General features: G+C 40.6%; 1 protein-coding gene across 6 annotated transcripts in view; it reads left to right on the top strand.

Moving 5' to 3' along the window:
* The first annotated feature begins 1,016 nt into the window (after window positions 1-1,016).
* LOC131245898 (protein root UVB sensitive 2, chloroplastic-like) overlaps window positions 1,017-21,549 on the top strand; it is a 34,245-nt gene continuing 13,712 nt past the window's right edge. For 2 of the 6 annotated variants that reach the window (XM_058245656.1, XM_058245655.1), the window contains exons 1-8: window positions 1,021-1,131; window positions 1,456-1,578; window positions 18,370-18,458; window positions 18,566-18,650; window positions 19,012-19,071; window positions 19,158-19,251; window positions 19,397-19,494; window positions 20,136-20,315. In XM_058245656.1, coding sequence (XP_058101639.1) covers window positions 1,048-1,131; window positions 1,456-1,578; window positions 18,370-18,458; window positions 18,566-18,650; window positions 19,012-19,071; window positions 19,158-19,251; window positions 19,397-19,494; window positions 20,136-20,315 — 813 coding nt within the window. In that variant the 5' untranslated portion in view covers window positions 1,021-1,047. Of the gene's footprint in view, window positions 1,228-1,455; window positions 1,579-18,369; window positions 18,459-18,565; window positions 18,651-18,924; window positions 19,072-19,157; window positions 19,252-19,396; window positions 19,495-20,135; window positions 20,316-21,549 lie in introns of those variants that run through there. The other 4 variants (XM_058245653.1, XM_058245654.1, XM_058245657.1 and 1 more) reach the window with 4 other exon arrangements.

Raw genomic sequence — 21,549 nt, 5'->3', positions numbered from 1 at the left:
AAGTGGGCCACAGTAGAGGAAAATGTGTGTAGGGAAATTCCTGCCGTTGAGACGTTCCTGGAGTCGAAAGTGATGTTTATATGACATCTATACCGTTTATAACTTCATTCATGAAAACACAAATATTATCCTGATTCAAAGCTTCTGTGGCCACACAAATATTTCAACTGTTGACATTCAATACTCATGTTTTTGGCCCATCTAAGTATTGAATATGGTTCATTTTTGGCCTTAAGTCCTAAAATGAGCTCACAAAATGGATGAATGGAGTGGATTTCTCAAAAACATATTTCGGGCCCCACCTAAGTTCACAGTGCAGGAACTTCCTGTAAAAGGCTTTCGCAGGGAATCCCAGTCATCTTTGCACGTACCTACATGCTACAACAGCTATATAGCTGGTGTATGGTATTGAGCAAACTTTATTGGGGCCCACCATGAATGCATGTGGTTTATCCACTCCGGATCGGGTCGGATTGGATCGGATCCATTAGGATTGAGTTTCGGATCGGATCGGTCCAGATTGGCCACGATCCGAACTCAATCCAAAAAACATTAGGATCTGAATGACTCAACTCGATCCGCACCGATCCAGGCCGTCAGTTCAGATCGGGTCGGATCAGATCAGATCAGATCCACCGGATCGGATCAGACATGCCCAGCTCTGCACATCGTTAATCTATTTTTCGATAAGCCTAGTAGGGATTAATACCCACCGTAGGAAACTATAGAGGTTAGAGAAGTTTTACATCAAGCTGTTATTTGTATATATATATGACTTTATAAACAGGTTAGGTAGCAAATAAACATCACGGTGGGCCCCAGGAAGGCTTCAACTATGGGCGTCATTATCACCGCTGCTTCCTATGGTGGTCCACTTGAGCCACGGATCTGTCTCGTTTATGAGCTTATCCTCTAAAATGACATGAGAAAAGTAGATGGACGGTGGGGATAAAACCTATACATTGCAGGTTAGCATCCGGTACGCGTCCGTGTTATGGACAGCGCGGGCTCCTTGCAGCAGGGGTTTGGGAGGAACCCACACCGGCCATGTGGTTTACAATCCAGAGAGGGTGCGCATCACGCATAGTGCGTCTGTTAGAGCGTAGAGGTCCCCCCTTTAAATCCCCCATGGTATAAATTTCGTTGCTTTCAAACGGCTTCCCTGCTCCTGCACTTATCCTCTCTCTCTCTCTGTCTCTCTCTCTCTCTCTCTCCATGAATATACTGGTAAATAAAATAATAAATCATTTCTATTTTTGTTTTCTTTTTGGGTGCGTTTGGTTGCACCAAATATCATGAAGTTTCCTGATTACTTTGTGTATTTTGGTGCAAAATATCATGATATTTCACGATATTTGGCGCAGCCAAAGGCACCATTTTATTCTCCTTATTTTCCTATATTCATCTCTCTCTCTCTCTCTCTCTCTCTCTCTATCGAAATTCTTCTCACTGTAGAGCAAGTTAAAGCTGCAGAAGAAGAAAGAGGCAGAAAAAGAACAGCAGCGTCCTGATTTCTGGATCGAAATCAATGATTCCCTCTCCCATCTGTATCGATTCAATAATGACGGCCGTCTCTCTGTAAATCTCTCTCTCTCTCTCTCTCTCTCTCTCTCTCTCTCTCTGTTTTCTATTTTGGTTTCTAGCGTTTTGTCTCATTGACTTAGTTTTCCTGTTTTTACTGTCTTAGAAATTGAAACCCTAGCTTAGCTGTTGTTCCTCTAATTGCAGTTCCACAGCTGATTTCCCTTCATTAGGTGAATTTTGAGCAGTTCTGTGAAAATGGTGATTATTGTGGACGATGGCCATTATCATATTTCCTGTTCACTCAGCGGGCCAGCTTTTACCAGCTGCCCACGAACTGTCATCCTTCTCTTTTACCGGGCATGGAAAAATTGATGACGGTCTCCTTTATTTCTTAATGCATTTTTCAAGGAGGTCTCAAGTCCAACCTGGTGGACCATAATTTGTGGTCCGCCCAAGAAATAACTTCCGACCTATCTTGTGTGTGTGACATTCAACCCCTCCAATAGGTTGGCCCCACCATGAGGATCACCTCGTGCAAAAATAAGCCCCACAGTCATCAGGGGGGCCACACCTTAGAAAACAATGCCCCATTGATAAGTACCTAAATACAAGTGTGGTCCCCTTGATGAGTAGATATGACTGTTTTTTGCACAAGGTAATCATCATGATGGGGCCAATCTATTGGACCAGTTGGATGTCACATACATGAAAGGTTGGAAGTTATCCAATGGGTGGACGGTAATCTGTGGTCTCACTAGTTGGACTTGAGACCTCTCTTTCATGTTCCTGAATGATGTGAAATTCTTGCATTTTAAAAAAATAATAAAAAAAAAGTTTCAATTCTGGAGATGTTGATCGCAATGCTTCTATTGCATGGGTTATTGGAGGGAAGTGATGTTAACACCCTCTTTAAATGACGCTTGCACCTGTTTTGACGTTGTAGAATATTGAGAGAGAAAGAGATGAGAGAAGGGATTTTCTGAGAAGAAAATAGGAAAGAGGGTGGGGGGGTTGCTCAAAAAGAAATAATGTCCCCACTAACAAAAGCAAAATTTCCACCTGTCTTAAACAAGAATCCTAATTAAACATCAATAATGAATCAATCTAAGACTATGGGTTTTTAGCACTTACAAGATTCAAATTGTTTGGCAAATCCAAATTATTAAGTGCTTAAATTAATTTTCACTAAGACTATGGGTTTTTCCCCCAGCTCCTCTCCCTTCACTTAATGCCGAAGGCCGAATGCCAAAAATGGTGGTGCATTAAAATTTATTTTCACTTTTTGACTAAAATATCCCTAAAATTATTTTAAAATTATAATTCAACACTTTAAGTTTTCATTGCTTAAGCTTAATTTTTGGAGTTTTATTTTATTTTATTTTTTATTTTTATTTTTAATTTTATTTTTAATTTATAAGTTTATCAAACGACACCTTAGTGAATACATCTGCAAGTTGATCCTGTGACTAAACATACGGTGTAGAGATCTTGCCACCGAAGACCTTCTCACGTATGGAGTGGCAATTTACATTAATATGTTTAGTTCTTTCATAATAGACTGGATTAGTAGCAGTATGAGAAGCAACTTGATTATCACAAACCAACTACATTGGTAGACACTAGAAACCCCATTTCTTGTAGCATTTTCTTGATCGACACTAAGCCATAAGTAGCATGAGCCAGTGCTCTATATTCTGCTTTGGCACTTGACCTGGCCACAACACGTCGCTTCTTACTTTCCATGTGACTAGATTTCCCCCCACAAACGTACATTATCCAGTAGTAGATTGCTTGCCTTCCAAGGATTTGCCTCAATCTGCATTAGAGTATCCTATGACCTGAAGATGATTGTGTTGTCTATACAAAATTCCTTGACCTAGTACCCTTTTAAGGTACCGTAAAATTTGAACAATTGCATCCATATGTGCTACCATCAAAGAGCTCATAAACAGACTCACCAAACTCAATGTAAGAAATATCTGGCTGGCCAATGGTTAAATAGATGAGTTTATCAACCAATCTTCGATTCCTCCTTAGATCTTCAAGTACCTCACCTTGATCACTAATGAGTATGTGATTCAGATCCATAGGTGTATCTACTGGCTTAGTACTAAGAAGATCGGTCTCTATGAGCAAATCTAAAATATATTTTCGTTTAGATAGATTAATTCCTCCCTTTGATCTGGGAACTTATATTCCTAGGAAGTATAGAACATGTTCCAGATCTTTTGTGAGAAAATGTTTTTGTAGATACTTCTTTAGGTCCTCTATTCCTTTATCATCACTTCCTGTAACAACAATATCATCAACGTATATTACCAACATAATAAAGCCCGAGATGCCTCTCTGTATAAACATAGAATGATCTGCACAGCTTCGAACAAAGTCACAGTTCAATATAACTTTGCTGAATTTATCAAACCATAAACGTGGTAATTGCTTTAAACTAGAGATCGCCTTTCTCAATTTACACACCTTGTCTGACTCTCTCGAGCAACAAATTTGGGTGATTGCTCCATATATACCTCTTCTATGAGATCACCATGAAGAAAGGCATTTTAAGATCTAATTGGAAGAGGGGCAACTATGATTGACAACTACAGAGAGAATAAAACAAATTTAATTTGATTTGGCAACTGGAGAGAATGTTTCAGTATAATCAACATCAAGTGTCTGAGTATATCCTTTAGTAATCAAGCGATTCTTTAACTGTTCAATTGTACCGTTAAGTTGGAATTTAATGGTGTACGCCCATCTGCAGCCAACAACATTTTTCCCTGTAGGTAGATTGGTAAGCTCCCAAGTGTTATTTTGATAAAGAGTTGCCATTTTCTCTTCCATTGCCAACTTCTCTCTCGTTTAATAATGCTTCCTAATTTGACTTTGGAATAAAATGAGATGACAATGATAGAGCGAATTTACGAAAATTGGGAGAGAAACATTGGAAAGATACATATTTGAAAATAGGATGATCAATACATGAATGTATACATTTCCTAAGGGCAATAGGAATATTAGGCCTATTCGTAGACTCTAATGGATAACAAGGCTTAGAAGAACATAAGCTAGATTGGCACATCATGAGTGGTTGCACTATCTATCCATGTCTGTTTTCGACGTGAGTAAACTTTCAATTGGGGTACAGTGGTAGGAGATGGAACTGTCTTCATTAACTGTAATAGGTATAGGGATAGCTCCAACATGAGGAGATTTATTGTCATTTGAAAAGAATGGAGTGGATTTGAAGATTGCGCACATATTGTCTCTGAAGTGAAGGGTTGTAACAATGATTACATCTTTGTGTTCCAGAGTATCTGAGAAAGGTAGATTCGATGGTTCCAGGATCTAATTTATCATGGCCTGACTCTAATTGGTGAATAAACATATACATCCAAAAGACTCTGGGAGGCAAAGAGAATGGTGGAACATTGATGCAGGACCGATGCATGAACTAAGGAACATGTGAGATCAAATTATCGAATTAATATATTTAACAAAAAAACACAAACATTGCTATATTCATCACAAATATCATGAAAATCATGCATAATCCTGACCTAAGCTATCAACATCGTAACACAATATCATTAAATAAAAAAGAAACTAGGATCTAATGGACGTAGGGACATCCAATTAGCATATGGTATAGTCTATTGCAAAATAGGAAACCTAATACAATCTAGGGTGAAAATTAGGGTTTGGGTAATTTTGGAAAGCAGAAAAATTAGGAATTTTAGGTTTAGGGTTAGGGTTTCGGGGATGGGAGAAAGGGGTTTTAATATAATGATGGTGGGAAACTAAAAGGGGCAGGTGGGATTCACACGTGTGGCCGTATGGTTACATGTGTGGCGTGGGATGGATGGGTTTAGGTTGGTTAGGGTTTGGACTGTGGATGAGTATGGGAAAGTTGGGTTGGGAGAAGACGAAGATTTGGGATGGGAGAATTAAGAATCTAAAGAAAATACCTAAATGGGGAAGAAAAGAGAAGATGATGTGGGGATAGATGGAGACCTCGCACCCCCGTTGATGAATATTAGCCTCGCACCAATTTTCCTTACAAATCGCATGAAATTATCTTAAAATCATATGAAGATGGGGGAAGAAAGCAAGAGCTTTCCATCTCTCTTTCTTAAAAATCACAAAATCCAATAGGAGAGAGGTCACATGCCCTCCTCTTTTTATAGATCTAAGAAGTTTCAAAAATTACAAAAATTTCCGTCTTATGAATTTTAACGAAAATAACCCTAGTCTAAATAAAATCAACTAAAACATCCATAATGTATCCAAATGTAAAATAATCAAAAACTAAATCCTAAAATATGATAAAGTTTAAAATTGATGCGGACAAACAACGATTAATGGCCTGATCATGTGATCCATGCGATCAAATGGCCCGATCATCGTGTTCCTCCGATCCAACGGTCTGGATCACTCCATAAAGCAGCCCATGCGCATCTTCCTAGTGTAGGGTCTTTCAGATGCTCGCACATGCACATGAGGTCTTCAGCACGATCACAGGTAATTGCCTAGCTACAGGGAAATCGGCGCGGCCCGCCTCCTTTAATACTTACGTAAGGGTGTACGTGACGTGATGTCCTCATCAAACATTTGGAAGTAAGATGTCATGTGGTTACCCATTAAGATCGTTGAGTGCATTTGATTTATCAGGAAGTATGTTGTAAGAACTACGTCACTCTACAACTTTTGGGAACATTCATGGGAAGTAATAAGGCTCGAGTTATATCTAACAAGTGACAATTTTTTCTATTTTGCTACACCATTTTGTTGTGGGGTATGTGCCCATGATTTTTGATGCAATAGATCTATTTCAAATAAATATAAATGAACGAAATTTGAAAAATATTCCCTGACATTATTGGAACAAACACATACACGTTTGAATTAAATTGATTTTGAACATCTAGGTGAAAGTTCTTAAAAATAATTTAGATATTTCTCTAATTAAATAAATCCAAGTCATACGTGAAAAATCATCAATGAATGTAACAGAGTACTTATGTGTTGTTCTACTAGGAATTTTAACTGGTCCCCAAACATTTAAATGTACTAGAGAAAAAGGAATTAAAGTACGTTTTTTCTCACGTGGTGGAAAGGTAACACGACGATGTTTACTCAGCTCACATACTTCGCACTCTAAAACTGACACAACTGATTATTAAGGAATAAGTAAGAACTTTCAAGGATGGATGACCAAGACGATAGTGCCACTAATAGGGAGAGACGTCCTTCTGTGATATAGCACCAACAACTTCATGGTCTAGATAGTACAACCCGTCTTGCTCATGCTCTCCACCAATCTCATCTTGAGATACTGGAAAACATCATTTGAAGAAATAGAATGTGACAGAGCACCTAAAAGATTTAGTGAACTTGAAAATTGACAAAAGATATAGAGAAAATTTAGGAACATTGAGGACAAATGATGATGAGAGAGAAGAGCTGCAATGAACAGTACCATTCCATACACTTTATACTGGATACCATATACCAAGCCTGACAGATGAGTTGGTTAATGTTGTACTAATGGGAGAAAAAGCACTAGAGTGACTTGTCATATGGTCATATGCTCTAGAGTCAACGACTCGGGAAGAAGAATCCTTGGATGCTAAACAAGCCATACCTGGGGTTATGAATGTGGATATAAGGGTAAAAGTCACAGTAGAAGTCGTACGAGTGGATTGCTTCTGGCGGTTTTTCAACTTTTAATACTCGTCTTGTGTAAGAGTGACTATATCTTCGAATATACGTGGTGGTTTTGCTGTAGAAGTGGAATTAACTAGTTGAGACCCACTGTTTACAATATGAGATGCCCAATTTGCCCATGCTAGCTTTCCATGAAGATTCCATCACTTCTTAACTGAATGGTTCATAAGACCGCAATGTGCGTACTTTTGAGGTCCTCGACATCTTCCCACTTCACCATGACCTCCTTGATTACCTGACCACTGTGATTATGACCTCTGCCTTGTCCAGAGAAAGATGCAAGAGTGGAGCTATCGTTGGTTCTGCTGGTAGACCCTAGAGATACACGTTGAAGACAAATGTAGACTTTATTCATGGATGACACCTCCTTATTACCTAAAGTTTGTGTACAAATTGGCCCATACTTGGGTTTTAACTCGAATAAACATTTAGCTACTTGAAACTCCTCACGTTTGATGCTGTTTATCCAAATCTGTAATAAGAGGTTGATAGACATTCAATTCCTCCCACATCTCTTAAAGATTTGAGTAATATTCAACTAGGGTTTTATCCCCCTGTTGAATTTCAAATATCTCCTTCCTATTGTTGGAATGCATGAGAGATGTTTTTTTTTTCCAAACAAATACTTCTCCCGTAGGCAATATCCAGAAACATTATGTTTGCACTTATCGATGATTCCATGCTATTCCACAACTAGGTCATAATTTGAGTGTTATCCTAGATCTATTAATATGTACTAGCACTCTTTCTTCGTGGGGCAAATAATTTATTTGCCTTTGGTTGTTAAACACAATCGAATTGATTTAGACCATTTGAGATAATTTGTTCCATTCAATTTAATAGAGGTTATTTGGTCCCTTGAAAAATTGGATGATTTAGGAATCCGGTTCTTAAATCACTCCCCACCTCTATTAGGAATAAGGGAAACTTGCACAAACACGAGCTGGCCTAGCACGAGTGACGAACACTTGCACACTTCCCACGGAGTGAACACCACACCTTGGAGATATCAGCCTACATGTCTTCTCGTGACATGAGGGATGATGATCACATAAATCTCAAACATCCATCATGCACGAGCCATTTCCCATGAAGAAACCCTAAGTTTCTTAAAGGTAATTTCAGCACAAGATTTATGAGAAATTAGACAGAGAAGGAGAGGAGGGAAGAAAAGGAATTAAGAGGAGATGGATTAGGATCAAGACAGATACCATGTCGAATATCGAATATTGAGAGAGAGAGAGAGAGAGAGAGAGAGAGAGAGAGAGAGAGAGGTTTAGATGTCCCTCCTCTCTCTACTCATGTTAATATATTAAACAGTTTGAAAAGACAAAAATACTCCTAGTAACAAAAGCGAAAATTCCATGTATGTACTAAACTTGAATCCTAATCAAACATAAACTATGAATCGACCTAAAACCTTAAACAACGAGATAAAAGAAGCTCTAGGGCCATATCCACCATCTAACACATCCACACATCCTTAAATGGGCCTTGCAATTGCGTATATTAATAGTTATTATAGTTGTACACTTATCACACTTCTCTAATACCCAAATTGGAAAGCAAGGGCTGTACCCATTAATTGTGTGGGGGTGTAATTATGAATTTGTTATTGGGATACATGTCATGATAAGTAAATGAAGTTGTCTTGTTTTAAGTTTCTTGAAATTATGTTTTGATGATTGAAAGACGATTTGTCTAAGATTCCATAGAGCAACCCAGATGTTCTATTAGGATTGATATGGTCGGCCTGAAAAGGAATTGGTGAGAAGGATGGCTTGGGGTTGTTATTAAATTGATAGATGTGTCAGTTTTCAACAAAGATGAAAATTTTAAGCATTGAGTAGGGATGAGATTGGTTGAGGCGTTTTTATAGTGAATTTCATTTTACCTAAATGGTGCTACTAATTGGCTTGGTTGCAAGGGATTTGAGTTGGGACTTGAGAGGTGCATACCCGATGTTGGTACTATCTGATGCTAAAAGAGTTTAGCTTCGAATTTGTCATTTTTTTACCGGAGGCCAATTTGAAAGCTGGCATGATTTATGTAGATGCAATCATTGATGAGTTGAGCATTTGAAAATCTGTGTTTTTAGCATTTTTGAAGCTTTGTTCTGTATCATATAGTAGATGGGGCTGGCAATGGCTGGCTTTGGGGCGGGGCCCAACACTATAAGGCCTAAGCCCCGAGCCTTGAATGGACCCAACACAACATGCTCAAGCCCGACCTAAACCATCTTGGCCCAAAATAGATCGAATCCCCATATCCCCCGTTGAATGGCGGATGTTCCCAATCCATCACTTGATTATGTGTGTGATCATGGACAGAAAGAGAGTTGAGAATTGAGAATGACTAATGTTTTCGTATAATCTTGCCTCCTATTTTCCTATTCTTGTTTTTTATTTTTATTTATTTTTATTTTTTAAATATTTATTTCAAAGCAATGCGGCGCTTACCCTTCACACCTCAACACTGGCGTTGTCATATGTGATCGCATAAGCAATTACACATCACATGCCATTTGGAGAGCACAGCCTGCATATGCCACATGCCATTTGGAGATCATGGACCGCATATGCATATGCCATAGTGACATATGTGGTTTTTGGATTGTTGGGCTTTATGCAGTCTGATGTTGGGACATTTGATGACCTAACCCTAGATGCATGTATAATCAGGTAAAAGAATATTCAAATAAATACACCAATTAACTAACTGTTTCCATTCAAAGGAATTAGGTAAATCTCAACACAAAGATGAGGTTATTCCGTCAGGATCATGTCCCTTAGCATAAGATCACGTAAACAGTAAAAAGGGAGGACCTCAGGATATGAGGATATCCCAGATCTAGCATAAGTCAGTCCATGATTAAGCTTGGATTTGATTCTACTGACTAACCATCCATCTTTTCCGTTCAAACTAGAAAGGGGATATTCAGAGAGGAACGAAAGGGGTGAAGGATGAAGGGTTCGAGATGAAGAACGTATAGGTCCTTTTGTTGTAAAAAAAAGGAGGATGGTTCTTACCTTTTCCTGCACCTCGAAGATCTTAGAAAGAGGGAAACCTGAAATCGGGGTGGAATTCTTAACACCCAAGGGCCAATCTTGAAACCTTAATCTCTTGAATAAAAAGGAAGAAAAGAGACAAATTTCTATTCATTTAATAATAAAGAAAATAGGGTTTCTTATAACGTATATATAAGCCATGGTAAAAGTAAAAGTACACTAAAGGCCATGGAAATAAGAAAAATAACAAAAAGACGAAAAATAAAGAAAGTTGCAGTAAAGCCCCTGAAATAAGAAAAAAGAACAAAAAGAGTCTAAAACTAAAACATCCATGTGGTAGGGCGTGAAATCCGACCCATGGATCATGGTCGGGGTGAACACCCGTGTGGTAGGGTATGAAATCCGACCCATGGATCGATGGTCGGGGTGTGGTCATGCCGCTTCTACACTCGTAACACGTCAGAAAGTGGGTCCGATGGACCCAGCGTCCATCCACATCAACTCCTCCGCTCTAGTACTCTGTCGGCGATGCTTTCTCCTCTGGTACACTTTAAAGGGTGCACCACTGATGTCCGCATCAATTCTCCCCAAGTAGGAAGAATTCGCCCCTGACGAAAGTGAACTCCTGTGTCTCTTGAGTAAATCGGGGTCAACACGTTGCAGCTCAGCCTTTGTGATCTAAGAGTTATCTATAATGGGCCTATTCCATTTGACTAGGAATTTCTGGAAACCCCCGGAGCGAGTGGAAACCGCCTCGGAGTCCAAAATTTCCTCAAACTCGTCTCTTCTCGGTGCAGGTGGAAGAGAAGGTAAGATGTGTACAGGAAGATCAGGCTGTGGCCAAGGTCCATATATAGGGGGGTCTGGGAAGAAACAGGGGAATCAGTAGATAGAGGTAATGTTTCTTGAAAGGGAACTATATCTTCCACATTTAATGTGGAACTGATGCCCATGGTAGCAGGGATATCAACAACATAAGCATTAGACGCTATCCTTTTCACAATTTTATGTGGGCCTATGCTACGAGCATGAAGCTTCTTCACGGATCCAGGTGGAAACCAATCAGACCTAATACGAACCATGACGTCATCTCTAGGTTGAAATTCCCTAAATCTCCTATGAGTGTCAGCGGAAAGTTTATAATGTTCATTACTTAAATTAATCTTCCTCCTGATCTCACTTTACAATGCATGCATATGCTGGGCGAAGGACTCTCCTAACTCTGACGGACTCTTTGGGCTAGCCATGGGGATCAAATCTATGGGGGCTCGGGGTCTAAGACCTGTAACAATTTCAAACGTGCTCATTCCTGTGGACCTGTTCATTGAAGAATTATACGTGAACTCTGCTGTGGGAAGAACAGTGTCCCAAATCCTGTGGTGGTCTCTAACCAGACATTTTAACAAATTCCCTAGGCTACGGTTCATTACCTCTGTTTGACCATTTGACAGGGGATGATATGCTGAAGAAAATTGGAACCTCGTACCCAAAAGATGCTAGAGAGTCTTCCAAAAATAACTAGTGAATCTAGTATCTCTGTCAGACACGATGGATCTAGGTACTCCATGGAGTCACACAACCTCCTGAAAGAATAACTTAGCGACGTGGAAGGCATCCGAGGTCTTATAACAAGGTAGGAAATGGGCCATCTTAGAAAATCGATCAACAACCACAAGTATGGAGTCGTGCTTACGAATAGTCTTGGGAAGCTTAAGCACGAAGTCTATACTGACATCTTGCCACGGGGCATGTGGAACTGGCAAAGGAGTATATAAACCTGTATTTTGCTTCCTCTACTTCGCCAGTTGACATGTTCGACATTGCCCTACTTTCTTATCTACATCTCGTTGGAGATTAGGCCAATAGAAGCGATCAGATGCAAGGGCAATTGTTTTATCTCGACCAAAGTGACCTGCCATCCCTCTAATATGCAGCTCCCAAACTAGAAAATTGCGGAGGGATGATTGTGGGATACAGAGCTTGTCCCCTCTAAAAAGATATCCATCTGTAAGGATGAACTCCGCACTTCTCGAGTGCGGGTCACTAGACAATGACGCATAAATGATCCTAAAATTAAGACAGTTTGAGTACTCACTCGTGAGTTGCTCAAATCTTGTAACTTTAATACTCATGGACTGTAGTGTCATGATACGACGGCTAAGCACGTCAGCAACCTTATTCTCTTTTCCGGCCTTGTGCTTAAGCACAAACGTGTACTCTTGAAGAAATTATGCCCAGTTGGCATGCCTAGGGCTCAACTTCTTTTGAGAGCTCCAATATTTCAAGGCCTCATGATTAGAGAACAGGACCAATTCTTGTGGTAATAAATAATGCCGCCAATGGCGCAATGATTATACAACCGCATAGAACTCTTTGTCATAAGTGGAGAAGCATTGTTTAGCCTCATTCAGCTTCTCACTGAAAAAGGCCACAGGATGTCCCTCTTGGCTTAACACTCCGCTTATGGCAATTCCTGACGCATCACACGCTACCTCAAAGGCTTTGGTGAAGTCAGGTAGACACATGATTGACGCTCCCGTCATCTTCTTTTTAATTTCCAAGAAAGCCCGTGCCGTGGCTTTAGTCCATTGAAACTCCCCTTTTCGTATGCAATCTGTGATGGGAGCCATGATCGAGCTAAATCCACGGATGAATTGCCGATAGAACGTAGCTAGGCCGTGAAAGCTTCGCACGTCGTGTATGGTACGCGGCTTATGCCATTGACAATGGCCTTGACTTTCTCAGGGTTTGCAGACATACCCTCTGACGATACAACGAACCCTAGGGAGATAACACGGAAGGTCAAGAAGGAACACTTCTTGAGGTTTGCATAGAGCTTTTTTGTGCGCAAGGCATTGCAGACCTGCCTCAAGTGCTCGATGTGCTGGCTAGGGGACGTACTATAGATGAGGATATCATTAAAGTACACAGCTAAAAACTTGCCCATAAAGGGTCGCAACACCTGGGTCATCATCCTCATAAACGTACTTGGGGCATTGGTTAACCCGAAGGGCATAACCAGCCACTCGTACAACCCGTCCTTCGTCTTGAAGGCAGTTTTCCATTCATCTCCTGGGCGAACACGAATTTGGTGATAACTACTCTTGAGGTCAATTTTCGAAAAGATAGTAGAGGTGGCCATCATGTCAAGCATGTCATCAAGCCTCGGGATGGGAAACCGATACTTGACAGTGATCTTGTTTATGGCTCTACTATCAACACACATGCGCCACGTGCCGTCTTTCTTGGGCGTAAGAAGCGCGGGCACGGCACACGGGCTCAGACTCTCACAAATGAATCCCTTTTTAAGCAATTCATCCACCTACCTCTTCAACTCGACATGCTCAGTGGAGTTCATTCTGTAGTGAGGGAAGTTTGGTATGGTCGACCTTGGGACGAGAACTATCGCATCTTGAATGTCTCGCATCAGTAGAAGCTCATCTAGAAGATCCTTAGGGAAGACATCCCGAAACTCCTCTAGGATCGTATGAGCCTCCTGGGGTATCCCCATAACAACCTTAGGTGTACTCTCCCTAGCCAATAAGCCATACACCATAGTCTCCGCCTTAGTCTCTCTCTCAAACTCCTTAGCATCTATGATGTGGAGAGACTTCGACTGAGGCGCCCTTTAACTCTTAGGACCGCCTAGGGACGCAACATCTTTTGCTCTTGTTGACGATTTGGGAGGGAGCGGGCTCAAGACAAGCTTCTTTCCTTCATGCTTAAATGCACAATTATTTGTATGCCCGAATATTGTGACATCTTTGTCATAGAGCCATGGCCTTCCCAAGATGATATGGGCAATGTCCATCGTAACCACATCACACCACAATTTGTCCTTGTATGGTCCAAACTTAATCGGAATAAGGCATCGCTGGGTCACGGGGAGGGATGTCGCATCTACCCAAGAAACTCTGTATGGGTTGGGATGAGGGACTAGCTTTAACCCCAGGCGACTCATAATAACTGGGAAAACTACATTCTCAAAGCTCTCGCTGTCTATGATCACTTTGCAGTTCTTTCCTCCGCACTTGGCGTAAGTGTGGAAAATGGTGGTTCTGCACCAATCTTCGCTTTCTTTCATCTGGGTTAAGGCGCACCTCACCAATGCAAGTGGGATAGTCTCCACAGTATCATCCTCGACATCACTAGCTGGGTCAAGGGAGGGGATAATGATCTCCTTATCACCCTGGTCACCATCAACTTTATCTGCCACTTCTTCTTCCGTGGAGTGTTCGAAAACAAAAGCAATGTGCCCGCCCTTATTTGAACACTCGGCAACGATGTGACCCATGCCACCACAGTGGTAGCACTGCCCTGGCATCGCGGGCCTAGTACTTGGTCCAACCATATTATTACTTCCATTTTTATTGACTGGCTATGTACCAGGTTGAGCTCTGGGTTGAATTCTGACCTGAGGTCTCGCTCCCTACGGAGCTACTCTATGCATCATAGGTGGAAAATCAATCCCCCTCACATTGGACCGGTGCACACAGTGCTCTAGTTCCTGCACCACCTGGTAAGCATGTTCTAGACTGGTGACCATGTAAAGCGTGAACTCCCACTGAAGCTCAGGCCTGAGGCCCATACGGAAACGGGAGAGAACTACAGCAGGGTCCTCATCACATCACACCTCATCATATATTCATCGAACTCGGCAATGTATTCCGTCACCATCATGGATCCTTGGTGCAAAATGTGCCATTAATCCAACAGCTTCTACCTGTAAGAAAGGGAAACATACTTATCTTGCAACAACTCTTTCATCTCAATCCAAAAGAGAACTGGCATCTCTCCAGATCGCTCACGGCGATGCTCCACATTCCTCCAATATAGTTTTGCTTGGCCTTCCAATTTCATCTTGGCGAACTCGACTTGTCGTGGGTCTGGCAGATCGTGCCACTCAAAGAAGTGGTCCATGTCTGCTAACCAATCAAAAAACTTTGGGGTCCAATCTCTCATAAAAACTGGGGGCGTCAACCTTGATGCTCTTCATGACTCTAGAAACAGGATCCTCATGCTCATGATATATCTGGGATGCTGACGACGCACCCCATCATGACTCTCCCATTGGGCGGAAAGAACAGGATCATGATCGTGTGTGGGTGGTAATGGATACACCCCATTGTATCTGTTGTCAGGCCCACAGGCCTGGTTCGCGCTAAAATCATCCCTAGGCGGATTAGGGCCCACAACTTGAGACTGATCAACAACCCAAGTGTCGGGGGTCGCCTGGGCTCCACTTACAGTGGCGGTTGGAATACTAGCCTTTAGATGCATAACTCTCTCCTCTGTACGCATGAACCTACCATCCTGATGCGCAAACTGCTGCGCGATATTATCCCTCAAGGTTAGAAACTGTTGATCCATTTTCTTAGTTAAGCCCTCCATAGCCTTGGTAAATTGATCGGAGTCCATGGTGTAATGGAGATTGAACCCATGACCAGTGCACATGGGCATACACCAGGAATGACAAGTGAATGGTCCTAGGTCTATGTGCGAGAAAGGGGTAAAAACGATGATACCAATGCAATGCAACTACCTTATATGGCCTAGATCTATATGGGGACTCAACAAAACCTAGGAAAAAGGGCCGACTAAACTTAACAAAATATGACCCCTACGCAAAGCCGGTCAGGCGGGTCGAGTTGGGCGGTCAGCTCGCCGGGGGTGCGGGGGGCGGCGCGACCTTGCCCTGGGTTCGGGGCGGAGCTCCCAAAACCTAAATGATTTTTGAAATTTAGGTAAAGGGTTTCTATAGAAAATTTTACCACAAAGACAGATTGACAATAAACTGACCTACACTAAAACTGTGCTTTGATACCAAATTTGATGCAGGGACATGTGATGACCTAACCCTAGATGCATGTATAATCAGCTTAAAGAATATTTGAATAAATACACCAATTAACTAACTATTTCTAATCAAAGGGATTATGTAAATCTCAACACAAAGATGAGGTTATTCCATCAGGATCATGCCCCTTCGCATAAGATCACGTAAACAGTAAAAAGGGAGGACCTCAGGATATGAGGATATTCCAGATCTAATATAAGTCGGTCTACGATTAAGCTTGAATCTGATTCTACTGACTAACCATCCCTATTTTCCGTTCAAACTAGAAAGGGGATGTCCAGAGAGGAACGAAAGGGGTGAAGGATGAGGGGTTCGAGATGAAGAAGGTATAGGTCTTTTTGTCGTCAAAAGAAAAGGAGGATGATTCTTACCTTTTCCTGCACCTCGAAGATCTTAGAAAGAGGGAAACCTGAAATCGGGGTGGAATCCTCAACATCCAAGGGCCAATCCTGAAACCCTAATCTCTTAAATAAAGAGGAAGAAAAGAGACGAATTTCTATTAATTTAATAATAATGAAAATAGGGTTTCTCACAACTTATATATAAGCTATGGAAAAAGTAAAAGTGCACTAAAGCCCTAGAAACGAGAAAAAAGAACAAAAAAAGTCTAAAACTAAAACACGCATGTAGTAAGATGTGAAATCCGACCCATGGATCTATGGTCGGGGTGAACACCCATGTGGTAGGGTGTGAAATCCGACCCATGGATCAATAGTCGGGGTGCGGTCATGCCGCTCTTGCACTTGTAGCGTGTCAGAAAGTGGGTTCAATGGACACAACGTCCATCCACATCAACTCCTCTGCTTTGGTACTTTGTCGTTGACGCCCGCTCTGGTACAATCTAAAAGGTGCACCACTGATGTCCGCATCACGGTCGCACAAAATGATGCAATGGCATAAGCCATCATTATGCGATTAGTCCATCACATACTCAGTATGTGATGACATAATGTCCCAAAGGAATTTTTTTTTTTTTTGCTTCCTTCTCTCTCTTTTTGCTCCCCCTCCCAAACATTTTCCTTACCCTACTCTAATACTCTCATTCTCTCAATCTCTCATAACCCTCTCTCTCACTCTAATACTCATTCTCTCCTAACCCTCTCTCTCTCTCTCTCTCTCTCTCTCTCTCTCTCTCTCCCCCTCTTGCTTTCTCTCTCACTCTAGTACTCTCATTCTCTCTTAGATCTCTTACTCTTAAATTTCGATGTTGTTTTTTGTTTGCATTTTTTTATTATATGCATCCATTTGAGTACTTGTTAGTTGACTTGTTATAGTCTAATAGATGTAATAAATATATCAATGATTTAATGAAATTGGTAATAGAACTATAAAAAACAATTCCCTTACACTTGTACTTTTACATTTGTACTATTACATATATATATATATATATATATATATATATATATTCCATTTTCCTTGAATTTTCAGAAAAATTTTGATTTAAAAAAAATGTTTTGGGGGCTGTGCGATTGCATATGCGCACAGCCCCCTTGGGTCACACTCGTGTGGAATTGCTTATGCCATTTGACAACATTACTCATGACTTAAATTTTGTTTCTCCTTCTTTTTTTGGTCCTTTTTCTTTTTACCCTCGCCACTTCGCCTTTTGCTGTAACAGTGGTTGTAGTCACTATTATCGTGCTTGGGGTTCTTCATAAAATAAACAATTGGTATGCATCTAGTTGTTATTCAGTGGTGGCCTAACATTGGGTTTGCAGATTTGTTGTGGAACTTCTTATTTCTTGCAGACATGTTTCCTCCAAGATTGCTTCCTAGGCTAGTATGTTTTGTTTTGGATGGTTCCCAATATTACAGAAAAGAGTATTTGATGCTTTCAATATATTGTTGTTTCTCACAGCGAGATCTCTGCTTTGTCAAGTTATTCCAGTGGTCCACGGTTTTAAGATTGGTTTTCGGGATCCAATTTCTTAGCAGTTGGCAATGAAGAAGTCATCTTGTACTGTGGTGATGAGGAAGCATCTGATAACATGAAAGGAGTCATGGATGTCACATACATTATAGTACTATGTTACAATTCAGCACCTTATCCTTCCAAAAGCATAAAGAACCGTGGGCATTATGTTGGAATACTGGTCATTCAATTGAAATTGGTTATTTGTTTTGGCTGGTTGGAAATTTCTGCAACTTTTTTCAAGAAAAATATTCTAGTGAAACTAACCTATGCTATTTGAAAAATAAAATAAAAACTCGATTCGTTCTGAGTCTGACTGGAATTTTGGAGTTTCTGTGCAGATGGCAACGGTTGATGACTCGAGGCCAGTTGTCCACAGGATGGTTGAATCTTTCCTAAATACATTTTTCCCATCAGGGTATCCTTACAGGTAAACTTCCATTCTCAATCCATTATTTTGGGATATAAGATTTGTCTTGGCAAACAATGCAGAAGTGTACTAGTGATTTACATTTAGGTATTTTACTGCTTGTGCAGTGTGAATGAAGGTTACTTGACATACACTCAATTCCGGGCACTGCAACATTTTTCCAGTGCAGCACTATCAGTGCTGTCAACTCAGGTCTAATTCCATTTCTTACTAGGCATCTGGACAACAACATTAAGGATATTTTTTATTTGTAATATAATCCTCTAAAATTAATGCTGCGTCATTTTAAATTTCTCAAGAAATAGATTGCAGCAACATGCACCATATATGGATCCATCAAAAGATAATATTTATGACAACGTTTTCCTTCTCAAATGGTTGCAGACTTTTCTTTCTTTTTTCCCCATTCGTATTCTGAGAATCTGATCGAACTTGGCTTACGGAATTTCATGTTCTGATTGTATAGCTTTTTAGCTTTACGGCTTTGTAGCTGCTCTTGGATTGTCAGTTCCTATGTGGGCTGTTGCTTCTAAGTGTTCTTACTCCTATACAGTCACTGCTATTGGCTGCAGGCTTGCGACCAACCCCTGCACAGGCGACTGTTGTGAGTTGGGTATGAACTATAATTTCATAGAAAGCAGATGTCATAATGGCATTTCTCTAGAAACTTTTGCTTACTGTCCACTCCCTCGCATACAGATCTTAAAGGATGGCATGGAGCACATGGGAAAGCTCATTTGTAGCAATATGGGGGCAAGAATGGATTCAGAACCAAAACGTTGGAGGATATTGGGTTTGTGTTTTGATCTAAAACTACTTCCCAAAATTCTTGTGTTCCTTTTTATCTTTGCATGTCAGCTGATAGCATTGTGACATCTGGTGGCCCCTTTTGCAAATGGCTGTTCTTAAAATTTAAATGTGCCTTTTACTTTGTGCAGCGGATGTGCTTTATGACCTTGGTACTGGCTTAGAAGTTCTCTCTCCATTATGCCCCCATCTTTTTCTTGAAATGGCTGGCCTCGGCAATTTTGCAAAGGTATCAGTGTTATTCATATATGGTGTTTAACCTTTTCCCTCATTGCTAACAATCTTCCTTCTAATGCTATTTTTAGAACAACAATAAGACTGCATCTGATTATTAGAAAAATTCTACTTGGACGAGCTTCAAAAGATAGTGGCATAGTGCCATTTGTCAAAAAACCATTCACTCCAAAAGCTTAAGCTGTCAGAGTGTGGTGTATCAATGTATATCCAGGGACTTTATCACTTCATGTACGAGGTGGGAACTCTGCACGGTAACATATTGACGAAGGTGGAGGGACACTCACACCATAAATAAGCCGGGCTTAATTTCCTGGTCCCTGGGCCGGACCTGATTTTCTTGACCCTCCGTGGGAGAATAATATATTAGCGAGGCATATTTGCTGCTCTCGAGATTCGAACATAGGACCTTCCGCTCTGATACCATGTCAAACAACCATTCACTCCAAAAGCTTAAGCTGTCAAAGTGTGGTGTATCAATGTATATCAAGGGACTTTATCACTTCAACACCATTAATCTGCCATTTCCCATTATTCCATCTTTGGTGAAATTTTCTTCGTTAAATTATGGATAATTTATATCTTCACATGAGTATGTATATAATGCATGCTATATTCTGTGTTTGGATTTGGTAGGGAATGGCGGTTGTTGCTGCAAGAGCAACACGATTGCCAATATATTCTTCTTTTGCCAAAGAAGGCAACCTTAGTGACCTATTTGCGAAAGGGGAGGCCATCTCAACTCTTTCCAATGTTGCAGGAATAGGAGTAGGCATTCAATTAGCATCCACAGTTTGTTCATCACTACAAGGAAAGGTATAATTTTATTATGATTTTTCTGTTTTCTAAAGTTCTTTTAATGGTCCTAAATTTGTTGCATTATGCATTAAGTCACTTCTGTCATATTTGCTCATATGGGTATTAAAGCAATGAAAACACTAGGTATGTCATGAAACTTTCTGGGACTCTTTTGGCATATGATATTCATGAATATGGTCATTGGCAACTTCTGTTTTTTCTGATGAAAGGAATAGGTGAAGCTGTACATTTTGGAATTATGCAACTAGTAACATTGACCGATAGGCATCGTATCACCCATTTGTTTTCAAACGTCAAGTGGCTGAATAGGGTTAGAGATAAAAAAAAATCTTAATTAGAAAGTATGGTTGGGTTTAATCTAAGTGTGATTAAATGTTTGTGATGTAGGACCAATGCATGAACTCAAATAATGTGAGAGATCAATCAACAAAATTAAATCAATTAATGAAAATCACAAAGCTTGCTACCATCATCACAAATATCAAGATTCCGAAAGGAGATCATGCATAGTTCAAGCCTAGGTTGTCAAGCATCATCCTACAAGCCCATTAAATATGGGAAACTAAGATCTAATGGATGAAGAAACATCCAAATAGCATAGGGTTAGGCATATTTTAAAGAGGAAGGTCTAATATTACCTAGGGTTTACTAGATTTGGGTGTGGGTGAAGCTAGGGTTTAGGGAAATCAGGGAAAACTTGAAATTAGGGTTTAATTTGTTAAAGGGATTAGTTGTTTAGGATTTAATTGGAGGGGAATTAGGGTTTTGGATAGTTGGAGGCTAGGGATTTAAGAGGAATGAAGGGAATGTGGGAATTAGGGTTTGGGATTATTGTTGAAATTGGGGATTTTTTGGAATCGGATGTTAAGTGTTTGGGTTTGGATGGGGGAATGAAGAGGGTTTTGATGGGAAATGAGAAGGAGACAAAAGAAATGAAGGGAAACCGTACGGCCAGCCTTACGGGCTCACATGTGTGGCCATACGGTTGCATGTGTGGGTTTGGTAGGTTAGGTTTTGGCTACCAAGGTTGGGTTTAATGTGGGAATGATGAAGGAGAAGGTTTGAAAAGTTTGGAAGGGGTTATGAGGAATCGGGATTAGAGAAATTGAAAATTGGAACAAATACCTTGTAATCAAGAACTCGAAGGGATAGATGAGAACCTCGCGCTCTCGTTGATAGAAGATCGACCTCACACCAATCTTTATTCCAAATCACATGGACGACGTTTTCA

Source organism: Magnolia sinica, chromosome 5, assembly GCF_029962835.1.
Source record: "Magnolia sinica isolate HGM2019 chromosome 5, MsV1, whole genome shotgun sequence".
Classification (NCBI taxonomy): domain Eukaryota; kingdom Viridiplantae; phylum Streptophyta; class Magnoliopsida; order Magnoliales; family Magnoliaceae; genus Magnolia; species Magnolia sinica.
This window is presented reverse-complemented; position numbering and strand designations above follow the sequence as displayed.